At 38.9% G+C, this 22,200-nt stretch overlaps 1 protein-coding gene across 1 annotated transcript in view; it reads right to left on the reverse strand.

Moving 5' to 3' along the window:
• GRIN3A (glutamate ionotropic receptor NMDA type subunit 3A) overlaps window positions 1–22,200 on the reverse strand; it is a 215,867-nt gene that overhangs the window by 52,134 nt on the left and 141,533 nt on the right. Inside the window, exons 4-5 of the mRNA XM_088838214.1 lie at window positions 20,590–20,735; window positions 13,743–13,858 (exon numbers count right to left, since the gene is read on the reverse strand). Of these exons, the coding sequence (XP_088694340.1) occupies window positions 13,743–13,858; window positions 20,590–20,735 (262 nt within the window). The remainder of the gene's footprint in view (window positions 1–13,742; window positions 13,859–20,589; window positions 20,736–22,200) is intronic.

The raw sequence follows: 22,200 nt of genomic DNA on the forward strand, positions 1-22,200 counted from the left end.
TCTAGTTCTGTGAAAAATGCCTTGGTAATTTGATAGGGATCGCATTGAATCTGCAGATTGCGTTTGGTACTACAGTCATTTTCACAATATTGATTCTTCCTACCCAGGAACATGGAACATCTCTCCATCTGTTTATGTCATCTTTGATTTCTTTCATCAGTGTCTTATAATTTTCTGTGTACAGTTCTTTTGTCTCCTTAGGTCAGTTTATTCCTAGATATTTAATTCTTTTTGCTTCAATGGTGAATGGGATTGATTCCTTAATTTCTTTTTCTTATTTTTCATTGTTAGTATATAGAAATGCAAGTGATTTCTGTGTATTGATTTTGTATCCTGCAAGGAGATCCAACCAGTTCATTCTAAAGGAGATCAATTCCTGGGTGTTCATTGGATGGACTGATGCTAAAGCTGAAACTCCAATACTTTGGCCACCTCATGCGAAGAGTTGACTCACTGGAAAAGACTCTGATGCTGGGAAGGATTGGGGGTGGGAGGAGAAGGGGACGACAGAGCGTGAGATGGCTGGATGGCATCACCGACTTGATGGACATGAGTTTGAGTGAACTCCGGGAGTTGGTGATGGACAGGGAGGCCTGGCGTGCTGTGATTCATGGGGTCGCGGAGAGTCGGACACGACTGAGCGACTGAACTGAACTGAATTGAACTTTGCTAAATTCACTGATTAGCTCTAGTAATTTTCTGATAGTATCTTTAGACTTTTCTATGAACACCAGACCACCTGACCTGCCTCTTGAGAAACCTATATGCAGGTCAGGAAGCAACAGTTAGAACTGGACACGGAGCAACACACTGGTTCCAAATAGGAAAAGGAGTACGTCAAGGCTGTATATTGTCACTGTGCTTATTTAACTTATATGCAGAGTACATCATGAGAAACGCTGGGCTGGAGGAAGCACAAGCTGGAATCAAGATTGCTGGGAGAAATATCAGTTACCTCAGATATGCAGATGACATCACCCTTGTGGCAGAAAGTGAAGAACTAAAGATCCTCTTGATGAAAGTGAAAGAGGAGAGTGAAAAAGTTGACTTAAAACTCAACATTCTGAAAGCTAAGATCATGGCATCAGGTCCCATCACTTCATGGCAAATAGATGGGGAAACAGTGGAAATAGTGGCTGACTTTATTTTTTTGGGCTTCAAAATCACTGCAGATGGTGATTGCAGCCATGAAATTAAAAGATGATAACTTCTTGGAAGGAAAGCTATGACCAACCTAGACAGCATATTAAAAAGCAGAAACATTACTTTGTCAGTCAAGCTCCGTCTAGTCAAGGCTATGGTTTTTCCAGTGGTCATGTATGGATGTGCGACTTGGACTATAAAGAAAGCTGAGCACTGAAGAATTGATGCTTCTGAACTGTGGTATGGGAGAAGACTCTTAAGAGTCTCCTGGACTGCAAGAAGATCCAACCAGTCCATCCTAAAGGAGATAAATCCTGGGTGTTCATTGGTAGGACTGATGTTGAAGCCGAAACTCCAATACTTTGGCCACTTGATGCAAAGAGCTGAGTCATTGGAAAAGACCCTGATGCTGGGAAGATTGAGGGCAGGAAGAGAGGGGGATGACAGAGGATGAGATGGTTGGATGGCATCACCGACTCAATGGACATGGGTTTGGGTAGACTCTGGCAGTTGGTGATGGACAGGGAGACCTGGGCGTGCTGTGGTTCATGGGGTCACAGCGTCAAATATGACTGAGCAACTGAACTGAACTGAACTGATGTACAGTATCATGTCATCTGCAAACAGTGAGAGCTTTACTTCTTTTCTGATCTGGATTCTTTTTATTTCTTTTTCTTCTCTGATTGCTAAAGCTAGGACTTTCAGAACTATGTTGAATAATAGTGGTGAAAGGGGACAGGCTTGTCTTGTTCCTGATCTTAGGGGGAATGCTTTCAGTTTTTCACCACTGAGAATAATGTTTGTTGTAGGCTATCATATATGGTCTTTACTATGTTGAGTTAGGTTCCTTCTAGGCCTGGTTTTTGAAGAGTTTTAATATTAAATGGGTACTGAATTTTGTCAAAGGTTTTTTCTGCATCTATTGAGATGATCAAATGATTTTTATCTTTCAATTTGTTAATATGGTGTATCACATTCATTGATTTGTGTATATTGAAAAATCCTTGCATTCCTGGAATAAACCCAACTTGATCATAGTGTATGAGCTTTTTTATGTGTTGCTGAATTCTGTTTGCTAAATTTTTTTGAGGATTTTTGCATCTATTGGCCTCTGGTTTCCTTTTCTGTGTTGTTTTTGTCTGGTTTTGGTATCATGGTGATGGCAGCCTCATAGAATGAGTTTGGGTGTCCCTTCCTCTGCAAGTTTTTGAAAGAGTTTTAGAAGGATAGGCATTAGCTCTTCTCTAAATGTTTGATAGACTTCTCTTTGTGAAGCCATCTGGTCCTGGGCTTTTTTTTTTTGGATTTTTGATCACAGCTTCCATTTCAGTGCTTGTAATTGGGTTGTTCATAATTTATATTTCTTCCTGGTTCAGTCTTGGAAGATTGAACTTTCCTAAGAATCTGTCCATTTCTTCCAGGTTATCTATTTTATTGCCATATAGTTGTTCATAATAGTCTCTTATAATCCTTTGTATCTGTGCATTGTCTGTTGGAACCTCTCCTTTTTCATTTCTAATTTTGTTGATTTGATTCTTTTTTTCTTGATGAGTCTGGCTAAGAATTTGTCATTTTTGTTAATCTTCTCAAAGAACCAGCTTCTAGTGTTATTAATCTTTACTATTGTTTCTTTCATTTCTTTTTTTATTTATTTCTGCTTGGATCTTTATGATTTCTTTCCTTCTACTAATTTTTTTTGGGGGGTTTGGTTTATTTTGTTTTGTTCTTTTTCTAGTTGTTTTGTGTAAAGTTAGGTTGTCTATTCAATGTTTGTCTTGTTTCCTGAGATAGGATTGTATTGCTATAAACTTCCCTCTTAGAACTGCTTTTGCTGCTTCCCATAGGTTTTGGGTTGTGGTGTTTTCATTGTCATTTGTTTCTAGATTTTTTTTTTATTTCCCTTTTGATTTATTCAGTAACCTGTTGGTTATTTAGAAACAGATTGCTTAATCTCCATGTGTTTGTCTTTCTTACAGTTTTTTCTTGTAATTGATATCTAATCTCATAGCACTGTGGTTGGAGAAGATGATGCTTGATATGATTTCAATTTTCTTAAATTTACTGAGGTTTCATTTATGACTCAAGATGTGATCTATTCTGGAGAATGTTCCATGTTCACTTGAGAAGAATGTATATTCTTCTGCTTTTGCATGGCATGCCCTGAAGATATTAATGAGATTCATCTCATCTAATGTATCATTTAAGACTTGATTTCCTTATTCATTTTCTCTTTTGATGATCTGTCCATTGGTGTGAGTGAGGTGTTTAAGTCTCCTACCATTATTGTGTTACTGTCAATTTCTCCTTTTATGTCTGTTAGTGTTTGTCTTATGTATTGAAGTGCTTCTATGTTGGGTGCATAGATATTTCCAACTGTTATGTCTTCCTCTTGGATTGATCCCTTAATCATTATGTAGTATCCTTCCTTATCTCTTGTAATTTTCCTAATTTTAAAGTCTATTTTGTCTGATATAAGGATTGCTACTCCAGCTTTATTTTGCTTCCATTTTCATGGAATATATTTTTCCATCCTTTCAGTCCCTATGTGTCTTGAGGTCTGAAGTGGGTTTCTTATAGACAGCATATATATGGGTCTTGTTTTTGTATCCATTCAGCCGGTCTGTGTCTTTTCACTGGAGCATTTAATGCATTTACATTTAAGGTAATTATTGATATATATGTTCCAAATAGGAAAAGGAGTACGTCAAGGTTGTATATTGTCACCTTGCTTATTTAACTTATATGCAGAGTACATCATGAGGAACGCTGGGCTGGAAGAAGCACAAGCTGGAATCAAGATTGCTGGGAGAAATATCAATCACCTCAGATATGCAGATGACACCACCCTTATGGCAGAAAGTGAAGAGGAACTCAAAAGCCTCTTGATGAAAGTGAAAGAGGAGAGTGAAAAGGTTGGCTTGAAGCTCAACATTCAGAAAAGAAAGATCATGGCATCTGGTCCCATCACTTCATGGGAAATAGATGGGGAAACAGTGGAAACAGTGTCAGACTTTAATTTTTTGGGCTCCAAAATCACTGCAGATGCTGATTGCAGCCATGAAATTAAAAGACGCTTACTCCTTGGAAGGAAAGTTATGACCAACCTGGATAGCACATTAAAAAGCAGAGACATTACTTTGCCAACAAAGGTCCATTTTTCCCGTGGTCATGTATGGATGTGAGAGTTGGACTGTGAAGAAAGCTGATCGCCGAAGAATTGATGCTTTTGAACTGTGGTGCTGGAGAAGACTCTTGAGAGTTCCTTGGACTGCAAGGAGATCCAACCAGTCCATTCTAAAGGAGATCAATCCTGATGCTAAAGCTGAAACTGCAATACTTTGGCCACCTCATGTGACGAGTTGACTCACTGGAAAAGACTCTGATGCTGGGAAGGTTTGGGGGTGGGAGGAGAAGGGGACGACAGAGAATGAGATGGCTGGATGGCATCACCAACTCGATGGACATGAGTTTGAGTGAACTCCGGGAGTTGGTGATGGACAGGGAGGCCTGGCGTGCTATGATTCATGGGTTGCCAAAGAGTCAGACACGACTGACCAACTGAACTGAACTGAACTGATGTTCCTATTGCCATTTTCTGAATTATTTGGGGCTGATTTTGTAGATATTTTTTCTGCTCTTGTATTTCTTGACTATATAAGTTCCTTTAATGTTTGCTGTAAAGCTGATTTGATGGTATTGAATTCTCTTAACTTTTGCTTTTCTGAAAAGCTTTTTCTTTCTCCGTCAATTTTGAATGAGATCCTTGTTGGTTACAGTAATCTTGGTTGTAGATTTTTCCCTTTCAGTACTTTAAATATATCCTGCCATTCCCTTCTGGCCTGCAGAGTTTCTGCTGAAAGATCAGCTGTTAAGTGTATGGGGTTTCCCTTGTATATTACTTGTTGCTTCTCCCTTGCTGCTTTTAGTATTCTTTCTTTGTGTTCAGTCTTTGTTAGTTTGATTAGTACATGTTTTGGAGTGTTTCTTCTTGGGTTTATCCTGTATGGGACTCTTTGTGCTTCTTGGACTTGATTGACTATTTCTTTTTCCTTATTGGGGAAATTTTCAACTATACTTCATTCAAAAATTTTCTCACACCCTTTCTTTTTCTCTTCTTCTTCTGGGACCCCTATAATTCGAATGTTGATGCTTTTGATATTGTCCCAGAGGTCTCTGGGACTGTCCTTGGTTCTTTTCATTCTTTTACTTTATTCTGCTCTTCAGAAGTTATTTCCACCATTTTATCTTCAAGCTCACTGATTCGTTCTGCTTCAGATATTCTGCTATTGATTCCTTCTAGAGTATTTTTAATTTCAGTAATTGTGTTGTTTGTCTTTGTATATTTATTCTTTAATTCTTCTAAGTCTTTGTTAATTGATTCTTATATTTTTTCCATTTTGTTTTCAAGGTTTTTGATAATCTTTACTATAATTTTTCTGAATTCTTTTTCAGGTAGTTTGCCTATTTCCTCTTCATTTATTTGGACTTCTGTGTTTCTAGTTTGTTTCCTCATTTGTGTAGTATTTCTATGCCTTTTCATTATTTTTTTTTAAACTTATTGTGTTTGAGGTCTCCTTTGTTGAAGTCTTTCCGTGAAGAAGGTTGAATTCTTTCTTCCTTTTGGTTTCTGCCCTCTTAATTGGTCCAGTGTTTTGTGTAAGCTTCAACAAGGGTGAAATTTGTGTTGAGCTTTTGTTTGTTTGTTTTTCCTCTGATGGGCAAGCTGAGTGTGTTGGTAATCCTGTCTGATGATGATTGGCTTTGCACTTTTGTTTTGTTTGTTGTTTAGATGAGGAATCCTGTACAGGGTGTTACTGGTGGTTAGGTGATGTTGGATCTTGTATTCAAGTGGTTTCCTTTGTGTGAGCTCTCACTATTTGATACTCCCTAGGTTTAGTTCTCTGGTAGTCTAGGGTCTTGGAATCAGTGCTCCCACTCTAAAGGCTCAGGGCTTGATCTCTGTTGCTCCTGGTAACACAGTGTTAGGCCTTTCAGGGACCACCTAGGAAGGCAGCAGTCAAACAGGGCTGGTATTCCTGGAGCGAGGAGTCCACTTACAGCTCAGGACAGGGCAGTGACTCAGGTCTCTGGGCACATTGCATCACTTCATTCGGGAAAATTTTGGTGCAGCTTTTCTGGTCATGGCTCAGGTTTTGTGATCTTAGAACATGAGAGTCCAGGAGTAGGTGAATTGAGCTTCTCTTTCTGGGCTCTGGTCATGTAATTCACTGCAGGAAAGTCAAGGCCATGTGTTCACTAGTCCCTCTCCTCCTCTGATTACACAAGCCCTTTTTAAAAAAATATATGAGGCTTGAGATTTGTGTATAACTAATAAAAGAGATAAATAATACAGAAAAAAATTTTGCATTTTAAAGAGCTGTATGTTTTTTCCCCTTGGTAATTTTGTTTGTTCCTTAACAATGGAGAGTCAAGGAAATGATGACAATGTCAAGAGCATGATTAGAATTTTCCATTCAAAGAGCTATTTTGAGTGCCTATTTTGTGCCTAGTAGTTTTGGTTTGAAAGGCAAGACTGACAATAAAAGACTACCCGGGCAGTCTGTTCTTCAGCTGATGTTATCATTAAATAACATTTTTTAAAAAAGTAATGGGTAACTATAAGGAAGTAACAAAGTTTCTTTAGAAATGTTTATTATAATGAATGCTATTGACAATTCAGTTGCACAGAAATTCATTCAGTACCTATTTACATGTCAGGCACAATACTAGTCATGTGTATAATAATATTCACTGACTAATTCACATTTATTCATTCACTCATTCATCCATTCAATGAATATTTACTGAGTGAATAGGCACTGTGTTAAGTGGTTGGGATTTAGCAATCCCTGGTGGCTCAGATGGTAAAGCGTCTGCCTCCAATGCAGGAGACCTGGGTTCGATCCCTGGGTTGGGAAGATCTCCTGGAGAAGGAAACAGAAACCCACTCCAGTATTCTTGCCTGGAGAATCCCACGGACAGAGGAGCCTGGTAGGCTACAGTCCATGGGGTCGCAAAGAGTTGGACACGACTGAGCGACTTCACTTCACTTCACTTCTTCAAGGTAAACATAGTCCCTGCTGTCATGGTGTGTATCCTCTTAGGGAGGCAGATACTAAACAATGTACTGCATGATTATTTCATTACAACTGAGACATCTAAGGTTGTACCAGCTTGTGGGAGAAGGACTGAGACTTATACAAACAAATAAGGACTTGGAACTATCTGGTGAGTGTGGTCAGAAAAATTAGGCCAGGTTTGCTGAATAGTTTGTATTTTTTCCTCCTGAGGCAATAACTTTCAACAACAACAACAATTTCTAATACTATAGAGGGCTTACTATATGCCAAGTACTGCTCAGTAATGGACTTTTTACATGACTTACTCCAGTTTATAGATCATGCACTAGTCTAAGATTGCATACTAGATTGTGGCATACAGGTCAGTTAAATCCCTCTGGGGTTCTTATAATGAGAACCTGAACATACTGAACCCTACTGTGTGCCAGATACCACCCATGCAGGATATGTATTACTTAGTTCAGGTCAGTTGCTCAGTCGTGTCTGACTCTGCAATCCTATGGACTGCAGCAATCCAGGCTTCCTTGTTCATCACCAACTTCTGGAGCTTGCTCAAACTCATGTTCATTGAGTCGGTGATGCCATCCAACCACCTCATCTTCTGTCATCCCCTTCTCCTCCTGCCTTCAACCTTTCCCAGCATCAGGGTCTTTTCAAATGAGTCAGTTCTTCACATCAGGTGGCCAAAGTATTGGAATTTCAGCTTCAGCATCAGTCCTTTCAATGAATATTCAGGGCTGATTTCCTTTAAGATTGACTGGTTGGATCCCTTTGCAGTCCAAGGGACTCTTAAGAGTCTTCTTCAGCACAACAGTTCAAAAGCATCAATTCTTTGGTGCTCAGCTTTTTTAATAGTCCAACTCACTCATTCATACATGACTACTGGAAAAACCATAGCTTTGACTAGATGGACCTTTGTTGGAAAAGTAATATCTCTGCTTTTTAATATGCTGTATAGGTTGGTCATAGCTTTTCTTCCAAGGAGTAGAGACTTCAAGACTGAGCAAATAAATGGCCTAATGTCACACAGGTTGCAGTTGGCAAAGCTAACATTTGAAATTGGATCTGCTTGAGTCTAAAAACCAGTGCTTCTTCCAATGTATCCATTATAGTATGAGACCAAGGCAAAGGGATATTTGACACATTCTTCCCCTTCAAACAGGCCCTATCACTACAATCATATTGATATAATATCCCCATGCCAGGCAATATAGTAAAAACCTACAATCATCTAAACTGGTGGTTTGTTTGTTCTTCTTCCTCTAGTTGTTTTAGATATAAGGTTAGATTGTTTACTTGAGATGTTTCTTGAGGTAACAATGTATTGCTATAGACTTTAATCTTAGAACTACTTTTGCTCTATCCCATAGGTTTTGGACCATTGTGCTTCTTTTGTTTTCATATTTTTCATTTCTTCTTTGATTTCTTCAGTGTGAACTGGTGGCTTGAATTCAGCAGATACAAATATATGTATTATTTATGGGCAGATTTTGTCATAAACTTTTCAGTAAATTGTGTAAATATAGCATAAATACTGGAGAAGGAAATGGCAACCCACTCCAGTGTTCTTGCCTGGAGAATCTCAGGGACGGGGGAGCCTGGTGGGCTTCCGTCTATGGGGACACACAGAGTCGGACACGACTGAAGTGACTTAGCAGCAGCAGCAGCATAAGTACAGCCCCAACTGGTATATGGTTGTACATAAATGAGGAAATTAACTAGCAAGGATCCTTCCTGACTATATTGCTTCTCCTAAAAATCCTCTTAAAGTCAGTAATTCCAGTCCAAGTTAATGTAATAATTGCAGAATTGTTTTTGTTTTTCACTTGATAACTATTTATTGGACACCTATTCATCACTTTCACAAATAGAGGTTGAATGCTATTCTGTCTCAGACACTCAGCCAAGTGCTATGGAGTTTGTGGTGTAGTATAGTGTTGGTCGCTCAGTTGTGTCCAATTCTCTGCAACCCCATGGATGCAAAGAAAGTTTAAAAATTTTTTAACTTTAAGAAATCTTTAAGAAGAATCTTTATGAAAGTTAAAAAAACTAAAATTAATAGTCATGATATACATTTACATATTTTAAGAATATAATTTTGGTATTACACCAGAAGTATAAAAATTACCCTAAGGGAAAATGTTATGTTGAAATTGAAGAGATATTTAGAAAAAATTGCTACAAAGGAAATAATATTAAATCACTCTACTTAATATGTTAAGGTTAATATGTAATTGCCTACTAAAAATAGATTACCATTCTATAAAATTTTCAATTTTAATACATAAAGTATTAACATTTTAATAATTATTGGCATTAATAACAATTATTATCAGCTAATTAAAACAACTATGCATATGGAACATAGGGAAAAACAGGAAAAATAGTCATGTGGCAAGTAGAAGAAGTATGTGTTAAAAGACATAAAGATCAATTTTGTTCAGAAACATAAAAGAGTAAAACCTTAAAGATTTCATTTCTCTCCTCTTTGTCAGCTGCTTTTCAAATTTGATTGTGTTCATTGGTCAAAGAATTCTTATTTTAAAATTGCTGACTCAACTTAGCAGCCTGAGTTGCTTTCATTATCATTAGAAATTTGGCTTTGCAATAAAGATGAGGCTGACTATTTTGTGGTTGATGGATGGAGCAAAATGGAATCCTTCAACCCTAGAGATGAAGGCTTCAGGCACCCTGGAAATTGGATACAGCTTAATAGCCCAAGAGAACAATTTTCAGAATAGAATTCTGATATTTCCCCATGGATAAATCAGCTTTACTAAGAGTGGTAGAAATGTATTTTGGCTAGCAAGTGTATAGTTAGAAATTCATAGACTACAAAAATCTTCCTGAAATGTGGTTGGAAAATAGATATTTTGGAAATAAGATTTTAGTGTTAAAAACACCTCCAGAAGAAAGATCAATTCAGTTTTACAGTCTGTCCTAGGAATACAATAATTAGCTTCTCCAGGGCAATGGTTGTGCATATCTTGGAATAGTTCTAACCTTAAAGGAGACTTTAAAAATGGGTTTCCCTTATCCTCAGCACATCAAAGTGGAGACAGAGTGTGTGGAAGAAGCTGAGATATATGAAGGCGATCTATCTCGGGATAATTTTATAGTGAATTTCTGGTGGCTCAGATGGAAAAAAATCTACCTGCAATACAGGAGAACTGGGTTTGATCCCTGGGTCAGGAAAATCCTTTGGAGAAGGAAATTGCCACCCACTCTAGTATTCTTGCCTTGAAAATTCCATGGACTAGAAGCCTGGTGGGCTACAGTCCAAGAGGTCACAAGGAGTCAGAGTCGGACACTACTGAGCCACTAACACTTTCACTGTCACTTTTACTATGTGCTTGAACATGCTTTACATGTATTATTTTACTTAATCATCACAGCAACTCTGTCCTAGGTGTACTATTCACAAACCCATTACACAGATGAGGAAGCTGAAGAACAGGCTGTGACTTGCCCAACTAACACAGTTATTTGGGAACAGCAACTCTCTTCTAACCTAAGCACTCAAGACTCCAGAGCTAGTGCTTCAAGCACTGTACTAAATAATTGGTGGAAAGCAAGTAAAAGAACAAATTCAAAACCAGGCAAAGGTCTTTTGCAGACAGGTCACAAATCATTACTGTGCAGTTCCATCACTCTTTCTTCTCACTTGACCTTTACTGTCTGTTTACTCCAATGCATAAATTTGGGACATGTATTCAATTATCTCAACACTTTTTTTTTTCAGAGCACACAATATATCTTTGTGTCCCTGGTATATAGTTTTCAATAAGACCAGAGACTTTCCACATGTTCTTGAATTTTTAATAATTTTGGTTTGCTGCCCTGAAAACTCATGGAATGGTTTCAAAGTCAATGTGGACTGTTGCCTCTCATTTGCCTCCCATTGACCTTTAAGTGTTAAATAAATGCAGAATGGTGAAGTTGGGAAGGGTATTTAGTAGTCACACTGAGTTGATATAATGTCACTACTACATATAGTGATGGCATCACTGACTCAATGGGCATGAGTCTGAGTGAACTCCGGGAGCTGGTGATGGACAGGGAGGCCTGGCGTGCTGCAGTCCATGGGGTTGCAGAGTCGACACAACTGAGTGACTGAACTGACCAGAGAGTGAATGTACCTTCAGCATGAAGGAATCAATGGATTCCATTTTCCCTCCTAAGTTCCCCAAATCATTTAAACACTTAGAGTATATGCAGACTTTTCAGGGTACTTTTGATTACCTACATAAGGAAGTGATTAGGTATTTAGTCAAATACAACCTAATGAGTTATATAATAGGGTAATAAATCATTTATTATTTAACTGTTATATGCCTTGCATTGTACTAGATCCTATGAGAGAATACAGACATATGGAATATCCCTGTAAGCTAAATAGGTAAAAATTGTTTATAAATTGCTTTTGTGATATTTTATGCCTATAAAGTTTAATTAATTAATAATAAAGTACACATTTTCATAAATTCAAAAAACTTAAATGTTGTTAATGAAAAGCATATGATATTTTTTAAGAATTTCATGAAGAGAGAAATATTCCATTAAAATCTATTAGATTAACTTTTTCTTTAAAGCCACAGTCCAGAGTTTCATTAGTATCTCTATCACATTGTTTTCTATAACTTATAAGTATCCTTACTTTGTGTTTTACCAAGTTCTGCTTTTAGGTTGTAAACTTGTTCACAGAGGCTGTACTGAATTAAAATTTCTGATTTGCACATCACCCAGAATAAACCAGCAGTGGCTTTTTTTTTTTTTTAACAATAAACCAACAATGATGAGAATATTCTCTGTATTCAAGTCTACAATCGTTCTGCTATCTTGCAGAGAGAGTGTTTCCCTGTGCCATTTTGTATTTATTCCCTTGGAAAACAATGTGTTATCTGGAGATGATGGAGACTGTAAGACACCAAGTCTCATGAGCGCAGATGGAAATGTAAACAGGAAATCAGTGGGGAATTAATTGTGTGGCATCTGGCACTGGGGTCTAGCAGAGGCAAACAAGCCATTTCACCACTGCCTTTTGACAAGATAGAATTGCCCCCTGAAAACAAAGGTGGAAAACAAAAGTCCCTCATTCTTTTACCCACTACAAATGATTCATTGTTAACAGTTGCTAATTGCAAAAGGGACTTCAATTACCCAGTGATCTAGGATAGGAAAAGCAAATAACATCCTTTCCATTTACCCATATGCCACACAAATGGGAAATTTTCCATTGTTACATTGAAATGTGGTTATATAATCAATGTTCTTTTGGTTTTCTAGTTTTTCTTTGTTTCTCTTTTTGTGCCCTGCTACACAATTGTGTCTCTGTCACTGCTGTCTCAACAGAAGACCCCTACCATTAAATGTCTCTCTTCCTGTGTTCTATTCCAGGCTAAGGTGGAGGTTACTTTGCCTGGAGAGGGGACTGATTTCTCTTAGGAGAAGGCTCAGAGAAACAGCATCAGCTGTTACATTCTCATTCATCACAAAAATGAAGATGGAAAAAAAAAACTGCTGATGTGTTCAGGAGAGACAGAGACCAACTGTGGCTGAGGGACTGGAATCTGAATAGCCTTGATACACTAGTTAACATACAGGAAAGTGCAGTTTTCTGGAAATAGGACTTGTACATCCCCATGGGATTATTTCTAGTCAAAATGCTTTCTGACAAGTGAGTATGGCTGTTCTGGGAGCCAGTGTGTACTGTCAGAGGAGAGAAGCTGGGAATTGGAGATGTGAAATTTGCTGGTTCAAACTAGCGGCTCCATATATCAACTGTTGTCCAGAATGAAAGGAGCTACTGACAATGCAGTCTTTCTTTGGTCCTGAAGTTTGATTGATTGGCTGACCAAGTTGAAAGCAAAAATTTGCTGCCAGTGGGGAGAATGACAAACCTGAGGTCCCAAACAAAGTTTTGTTTAGGACAGTTAGAGGTTACTAAATTACAGAGGTTGATTTTTTTTTCTACTTATTTTTCAACTAGTGGAAACATTTATTTAAGGACCATGAGATTTATATTCTAATTTCAGTATTATCATCTAATTATGTGATTATGAGAAAGTAATATATTGTCTCTGAACTTTCTTGTGGATAAAACTGAGCAGCTTGGATTAAATCAACACTGGGGTCCTTCTAGTTGTAACACAATCATTCTAGTTTTAGTATCAGATTCATTATAGGACTTGGCCATTAGAAAATACAGATTAAATTAAAACTGGACTCCCTGTTTACTACACTGTGTCAACACTCCCAGATATCTGAAGCAACACCGTTTGGATAACAATGATATTTTAGTTGTTTTTTTTCTAACAATTGGATAAAAATATGTTGGTGGAGTAGGTAGAAAATAAATATCTAACTTCAGCAACTTAATAGCTGAGTGCTTACGAGCTGAAAATGAAAACAAGGGAAGATAAATATCTCTTTGCCTCTGACACTGGCATTTGTGACTTGCTAGGTTGGCAAACTGAGCACATCCCGAGTAAAAGTGCATCAAGAATGATTGATTAATACCTTCAATGGCAAATGGCTTCCCCACAGTTAGAAGTTTGCAGTCAGCATCTACTGACACTTCATAATCCAGAAGGGCTTTGTCCATGATGAAGGCATCTAGTTTCTCTGGGTCATTCCTATGTTTAAGACCAAAAGAAGAAAAGTGGAAAATGATTCATTAATAGACAGGAAACACTAAGTCTGACAGCTAGCTTTTGTTTAGGGAGCAGAAATCAGGACAGTAAGGGCAGTCCAAGCTGGGCAGCTGCTGGCTCTGCCTTGGTGACATCTCACTGACCTGCAGAGAACAGACCAGGGGAAACAGACACTCTTAACAGAGAGCATGACATCTTTCCAGGGCCTCTAAATTGAACAACAAAATGATAGCGACCCTGAATTGAGTGCAAAGGTAAATAGTCAAGGTTCATTTCTCATACATTAACTGAATTATTTTTTTTTTTGGTCATGCTACATGTAGGATCTCAGTTCCCCAACCAGGGATCAAACTCTCCCTGTAGCGGAAGTGCAGAGTCTTAACCACTGGACCACCGAATGAAGTCCTCCAAATGACTTCTTGGTGTAGGCATTATATTTATTGTTCTCCATACCCTTTATAATGACCCTGAAAAGGGAGGTGGGCTTCCCTGGTGGCTCAGATGGTAAAGAATCTGCCTGTAATGCAGGTGACCCAGGTTTGATCCCTGAGTTGGGAAGGTCCCCTGAAGAAGGAAATGACAACCCACTCCAGTATTCTTGCCTGGGAAATCCCATGTCCATGGGGTTGCAAAGAGTCGACATGACTGAACAACTATCACTTTCATTTTCACTTGAAAGGGGTGGTAGTATCCTATTTTAACAAATGAAGGAATTGAAGGTTCAGAGAGTTGAAATAAGTTGATCCAGTTCACAAGCCAGTAAGTGTTGGAGCTAGGCGATCTCATTAATCAGTATGTGAAAATTCTTCATTCTTTCTGTCATGATCACTGTCATATTCTCCAGAGATCAGACATTATTTCACACTTGGGAGTACATAATAAAGAAGTGCATATAAGAGATCCAGCACTCTTGGGGGAATAAAGAGTTGAGATCTCTTTAAAGTTCATAGCTGGTGTTTAATAAATGGAATAGGAAGCGTATGCAAATCAGGTCTTTGTGGTCTGATTTATTAATATAACTCCAGAGATTCATGTTTCACTCCCATCCCAGGAGACAGTTCAGGCAAAAATCATTTAAAGGCAAGTATTTCTGGACTGTATCAGTGAATTAATTGACTGTGGATTGGGCTCAAGATAGCAACAGACACTTTGTACATCCTTCTTGTATTCTCCCCCATTTTTTAACATAGGCATAGAAATGGTCCCCAGGAAGGTGGTCAGCACCAGTTGAGCTCCACTTACAAAGGAGGCACGGGAGAATGAATTTCACAGGGAACTGTTTAAGGTGTATGCAAATAACTCTTTGTTTTCAACTATCTCAAAAATTTTTGGAAAGGTAATAGAACATTTAATAAAGAGTTTTTGACCCCCCAGGTGGTCCAACGAGCTTGGCAAAGAGAACAACTCTTCTCTGTTCCATCTGGGTCCAGTCCTTCCTCTCTTAGAACCAAAAATGAGGCTACTGGAATTCAGTACAGAGAAGTAGATTCTAAACTCAGAGGAGAATGTGGGGCCATCAAAAATCTAAAAGAGAAGGACACCACTAAACACCTCTAAGATTCATCATTGAGCAGCAAGTACCTTTATGATGGGTTTGTCTGAGCCACACTGAGATATATTAAGTAGGTCAGCTTCCCTTCTTGGTGCCAATGACTATCACTTCCTCTTTATACTCTTCCAGAAAGTGAAATAGCCACTTCAAAATGAAAATCTAAAAAAAAAAAAAAAATCTGAAAAAAAATGAATAATCTTTCCGGGGTATTGGAATTGAGTTACAATGAGGCCTATGCTACAATTCAGTCACTCAGTCACAGAGTCACTGTGATACCATGGACTGCAGAAAGCCAGGCTTCCCTGTCCATCACCAACTCCAGGAGTTTACTCAAACTCATGTCCATTGAGTCGGTGATGCCATCCAACCATCTCATCCTCTGTCATCCCCTTCTCCTCCTGCCTTCAATCTTTCCCAGCATCAGGGTCTTTTCCAATGAGTCAGTTCTTTGCATCAGGTGGCCAAAGTATTGGAGTTTCAGCTTCAGCATCAGTCCTTCCAATGAATATTCAGGACTGATTTTCGTTAGGATGGACTGGTTGGATCTCCTTGCAGTCCAAGGGACTCTGAAGAGTCTTCTCCAACACCACAGTTCAAAAGCATCAATTCTTTGGTGTTCAACTTTCTTTATAGTCCAACTCTCACATCCATACATGAAAAACTGGAAAAACCAAAGCTTTGCCTAGATGGACATTTGTTGGCAAAGTAATGTCTCTGCTTTTTAATATGCTGTCTAGGTTGGTCATAACTTTTCTTCCAAGGAGCAAGCGTCTTTTAATTTCATGGCTGCAGTGACCATCTGCAGAGACTTTGGAGCCCAAAAATACAATCTGTTACTGTTTCCACTGTTTCCCCATCTATTTGCCATGAAGTGATGGGACCAGATGCTGTGATCTTAGTTTTCCAAATGTTGAGTTTTAAGCCATTTTTTCACTCTCTTTTTTCACTTTCATCAAGAGGATCTTCAGTTCTTCTTCACTTTCTGCCATAAGGGTGGTGTCATCTGCATATCTGAGGTTATTGACATTTCTCCCAGAAATCTTGATTCCAGCTTGTGCTTTATCCAGTACATTATTTCTCATGATGTACTCTGCATATAAGTTAAATAAGCAGGGTGACAATATACAGCCTTGATCTAATCCTTTCTTGATTTGGAACCAGTCTGTTTTTCCATGTCCAGTTCTAACTGTTGCTTCTTGGCCTGCATATAGATTTCTCAAGAGGCAGGTCAAATGGTCTGGTATTCCCATTTCTTGAAGAATTTTACACAGCTTGTGGTGATCCACACAGTCAAAAGCAAGAGTGACCATCGACATTTTAGGAATAAGTGAACTAAAATGGACAGGAATGGGTGAGTTTAACCCAGATGACCGTTGTATCTACTACTGTTGGCAAGAATCCCTTAGAAGAAATGGAGTAGCCATCATAGTCAACAAGAGAATCTAAAATGCAGTACTTGGATGAAATCTCAAAAATGAGAGAATGATCTCTGTTCGTTTCCAAGGCAAAACATTCAATATCACAGTAACCCAAATCTAATCCCTGACCAGTAATGCTGAAGAAGCTGAAGTTGAACAGTTCTATGAAGACCTACAAGACCTTCTGGAACTAACACCCCCAAAAATGTCATTTTTGTTATAGGGAACTGGAATGAAAAAGTAGAAAGTCAAGAGATACCTGGAATAACAGGAAAATTTGCCCTTGGAGTACAGAATGAAGCAGGGAAAAGGCTAATTGAGTTGTGCCAAGAGAATGCATTGGTCATAGCAAATACCTTCTTCCAACAACACAAGAGAAGACTCTACACATGGACGTCACCAGATGGTCAATCATTCTCTCATTTTTGAGATTGCATCCAAATACTGCATTTCAGACTCTTTTGTTGACTATGATGGCTACTCCATTTCTTCTAAGGGATTCTTGCCAACAGTAGTAGATATAATGGTCATCTGAGTTAAACTCACCCATTCCAGTCCATTTTAGTTCACTCATTCCTAAAATGTCGATGGTCACTCTTGCCATCTCCTGTTTGACCACTTCCAATTTGCTTTGATTCATGGACCTAACATTTCTGTTTCCTATGCAATATTGCTCTTAACAGCATCGGACCTTGCTTCCATCACCAGTCACATCTACAACTGGGTGTCGTTTTTTCTTTGGCTCTATCTCTTCATCCTTTCTGGAGTTATTTCTCCACTGATCTCCAGTAGCATATTGGGCACCTATTGACCTGGGGAGTTCATCTTTCAGTGTCCTATCTTTTTGCCTTTTCATACTGTTTATGGGGTTCTCAAGGCAAGTATACTGGTTTGCCATTCCCTTCTCCAGTGGAACACGTTTTGTCAGAACTCTCCCCCATGACCTGTCTGGGTTGGATGGCCCTATATGGCACGACTCATAGTTTCATTGAGTTAGACAAGGCTGTGGTCCATGTGATCGAATTGGTTAGTTTTCTGTGATTGTGGTTTTCAGCCCATCTGCCCTATGATGGAGTAGGATAAGAGGCTTATGGAAGCTTCCTGATGGGAGAGACTGACTGAAGGGGAAACTGGGTCTTGTTCTGATGGGCAGGGCCATGCTCATAAATCTTTTTTACTATGTTTAACTTCAACCAAAATGAAAAACATCTCTCAGCTCCAGAGCTGAGGGAAACTTCAGAAAGGGCTTGGTATATGAACTGTATCCTGGAAGCTGAAGATCAGAAACCGTAATGGAATCCTGGCAGTAAAATAAAAATCAAGCTGAAAGGTATTTCTCTAATGAAAGCTTTATTCTCACAGTACCAGAATGTACCTTGCGAGCTACAGAGAACCAAGTTACCATTTACTAATGCTCTGTAAATATTTGTGGCAGCAATAAGTGTACAAAAAGTTAGGGCTCAGTTTTCCTGTGGTCCATCTGAGTGGTATCCCTAAATAACTCTTCATGATTTTGAATTGCAAAGTGAAGTTATCTATGGCAGGTCTCTATTGCATGGGAAAGCAAGAAGCAATTAGCTCACAGACTCCCATGGGACCCTGAGTCAGTGAGGAGGAAGTGGCAGGGTTTGGTCCAGGTATAAGGAGCTTCTAGACTGGCTGAATCATCCTTACAGTTGGCAGGGCCTACAGTTGTTTCTCCCATTATAAAATCATGCTGTCTTTTGAACATTCATTTCGTAACACATATACCACAAAACTAGTTATATATAAACATACAAAAATTAAGTAATTATTACTTTAATAGGGATTCATTTATTGGAATACTGTCACTTCAAAAAGCAGGGTTCTAAGTGAGTTAGGATGAAGCTCAGGGAATCTGATGGGAGAGGGGAGGGACAGCTTTAACACAGGAACCTCTCTTTAGAGATGACTCCAGGGGTAGTGCCTTGTAGGTCATGGCACTGGTATGTCAGAGGGTAACTTGGGGACCTTGGTTTTTTTGGAGTAGTGAATAGGAGCATAGGCTGTATCTGGGCCAAAAGTGGAGAGAGAAGCTCAGAGGGAAGAAGGCAGAGGGCATTAATGATAACCTTTGTTCCAAAGTTACCTCAATCTGTAACTCACCTGGGGAGCTTGTTAAAATGCAGATTCTGTGATGGGACCTGAGAGCCTTCATTCTTACATGCTCCCAAGTGCTACCTGCTACATGGATGTTGCTGGAATGTGGACTGTGCCTTGAACATCAAGGACCTGCTATCCAGTTATAGTTCTCAGGCTAGCCTGCAGCAGTGGCTACAGTCCAAAGTCATGGTTCTGGTCCAGACTGCCACTTATTAGCTGTATTTCCATGGACAAGTTGATTCATTTGGGCCTCAACTCCTTCATCTGTGCCTGTTTTCCTAACAATTTCTTCTTTCCAGCAAGAGTACAGCCAACTGAGCTCTGGGGCCTTGGAGGTGAATCCTCCAGAATAAGCGAATACCCAGAGTGCAGTGGAACTGCTCCACTGCAGCAGGGGCTTTTCTCAGCCTTTCACACTGCCAGAAGGGCCCAATTTGTCACCCATTACTATTTAGTGGGGAGCCATCGCTATCTTCCTGACATCTTATTCTTTTTCTCAGCTATAGATTTCCCTGATGGAGAGGATAAAGAGGAGGTGTTGGGGGGCAAAGGAGCAGTAAACTCTGTGTCAGAGAGGGACTCTAATGTTTTAAAGTTCTTACAAAATGGAAAGTGACATTTCATAGTGTTTCACACTATATATACCTGTGCAAATCTGAGAACACAAAGTTTCCTTTCTAGACTCTAGTTTAGTCCATAAAATTGTTTTCAGGGCTGATTACTAGAGTTCTTGAGAAATTCAGAGCCTTTATGTCCCATAAAATTATTTGCTTCCCTTCTTTCTTAAAAAAGGATTTGAGGTGCCAAGTCCTACTGTCATTGAGGATATAATTGTGTTTGATGATACAGAAACCAGTTTTCTGATACTGCACGATTGTAGGGATTGGAGTTTGCATGTATGTGATTGTCCTGAGACCATCAGGCAGGAGAGGGAGGATTGCTTGCTTGCATGCTGTGGCGCTGATCAGGAGGCATTCATCCCCTTCTCCCAGGCAGACTAGTTGAGCAGACCCAGAGATGCACCATCCTCCTTTGCATTCAGCTTCCCTGAATTATAGCTCTGATAATCTGCCATGGCAATGTGATTGCTCTTGATTGCTTCTCATAAATTCTGATGAGAAGGATGCAGGCATGGGAATCAATGCCTTTTATCTTATTTCTTTTCTACAGGAAATCTCTAAGATAAATCCCACTTCCTTGTGGCAAGAGGAGACAGTCCACAGGCTTAGAGATTCACTGTGAAGGAAAGGGTTGCTTTGGGACACTTTATCCTCTGGCCACATTCCCTGAGTGTTTGATCATTTCAGCACCATTATTTTCCCAAGTGATGTCAAGCCAACGTTTACTTCCCACACCATCTGCTACAGTACTGACCCTACTGGCACTTTGATCAAAGCTACTGCCAGCTTGGGACTGTGGAGGTAACTAGAAAACTAGGTCACATAATTAAATGCACATTTACTCCATACTGTCTCCTGGATCTCACATGGTGTGAGGTATTATGGAACACACAATGGGTATATTTAGATAACATAAAAAAAAAATCCAACAAACATTACATCAGTAACAAGCCTTCTTTTTCACTGAGAACTTTTTGGACCGAGGAGGTTGACACTCACTTTAGATACGCCACTCCATCCAGGGTGGCTGGTACATTGTACCTTCTCATATACTCATGCATCTCTGGGAAGCTTTGCCTCACATAGTCTTCAGCACTGCTCTCCCGGACAGTTCCAAAACGGAAGCCTTGAGAGGGATGATGTAGCTATGAGGCAGAAAAAGAAATGTCTTGAATATAAATTATTCCTAGAGTTGTTTTCAAAATTTTCTTTCTCTATCATTCTTTGGAGTCTGATAATGACCTTGCATTTTTCAAACACACACAGTCATAAACATAAATTTCCATGTGCCAACATAGGTACATGCTCTTTCATACCAGCTTTCAAATAAATAAATGTTCTATCCTCACATAAGTAACTAGTTTCTCTCCAGAAGCAAACAGATGAAAACAACAGATAGAAAATATAAAGCAGCTTTCTTCTTTATATTGAGAGGCTGTCAGGCTGTCAGAATTTTTTAGAAATTATAAAATGACATATGAAATCAACTTTGGTAATCATATAAATTGCTTATTAGGCAAAGCATAAAGTTAAGGTAATAAATTAAAGATTGTGCCCTTCCTTGGTTAGAACTACACAAAGGCCAAGTTAAAATCCTGCAACCTGAGATTAAAATATACATGACCCCAAACCATGAATTCACCTCTTTTATGTTTATTAGTCTTTATGCTGTAGTATATTTTAAGTTCTTTGAATTTATTTTTGGTGTAATTATGAAATGATCTCTTTCCCTTAGATAACTCTGTTATCCAGTGCTGAATCATGTATATTTTCTCAAATGGAATGGTATGTAAGACAGTTAGGAGCAATAGAGGAGGCGGCTAGCAGGAGTAGATCCAGTAATGTCATGGTTCTCCAGGATGCAAGACCTCACAGTGAGGAGAGGCAGTGCATTGGGAGTCAGGCAGAAGCTTTCTGTCACTAAGTATTAAAGATACAGTACATGAGACAGTATAATTTATGGAAGTTGTACAGAAGTATTAATACAGGATCTAGAGTTATTTCAAATAAAAGAATCAACTCAGGATATTTTTTTCCTTTTCTTCAAGTTGTTTACACACCTACAGATTAAGAAATCACTGAATTTGGTAATAAACAATTTATATTTGAAGATTAATTAGTTTTGACACACAGCAAAGGGTCTAACAATATGGCAATAGTTAAATTATTTGCCACATCCTTATAGAACATTATCTAATGTATAAATCATGTTTGTAAAGCATATTTAATAAAACAAAGCAAATGTTCACATGACAAATGGAGAAAAGGCTCTTGTATGGTCTGATCAAAGTTAAATATGTATATAGCTATTTTAAGGGCTTCCCAGGTGGTGTAGTGGTAAAGAATCTGCCTGCCAATGCAGGAGATGCAGGTTCGATCCCTGAGTCAGGAAGATCCCCTGGAGAAGCAAATGGCAACCCACTCCAGTTTTCTTACCAGGAGAATTCCATGGACAGAGGTGCCTGGTGGATTACAGTCCATGGGGTTGCAAAGAGTTGGACACAACTGAGCATGCATGCATTCATAGTTATTTTAAATACTGTGTCTCCCTCATGTATATCATATATACACATGTACACACACACACACACACAGCCCTGGGAAGAAAAT

This window comes from Moschus berezovskii, chromosome 7, assembly GCF_049115385.1.
Source record: "Moschus berezovskii isolate FMDL1 chromosome 7, NW_MosBer_1.0, whole genome shotgun sequence".
Lineage (NCBI taxonomy): Eukaryota > Metazoa > Chordata > Mammalia > Artiodactyla > Moschidae > Moschus > Moschus berezovskii.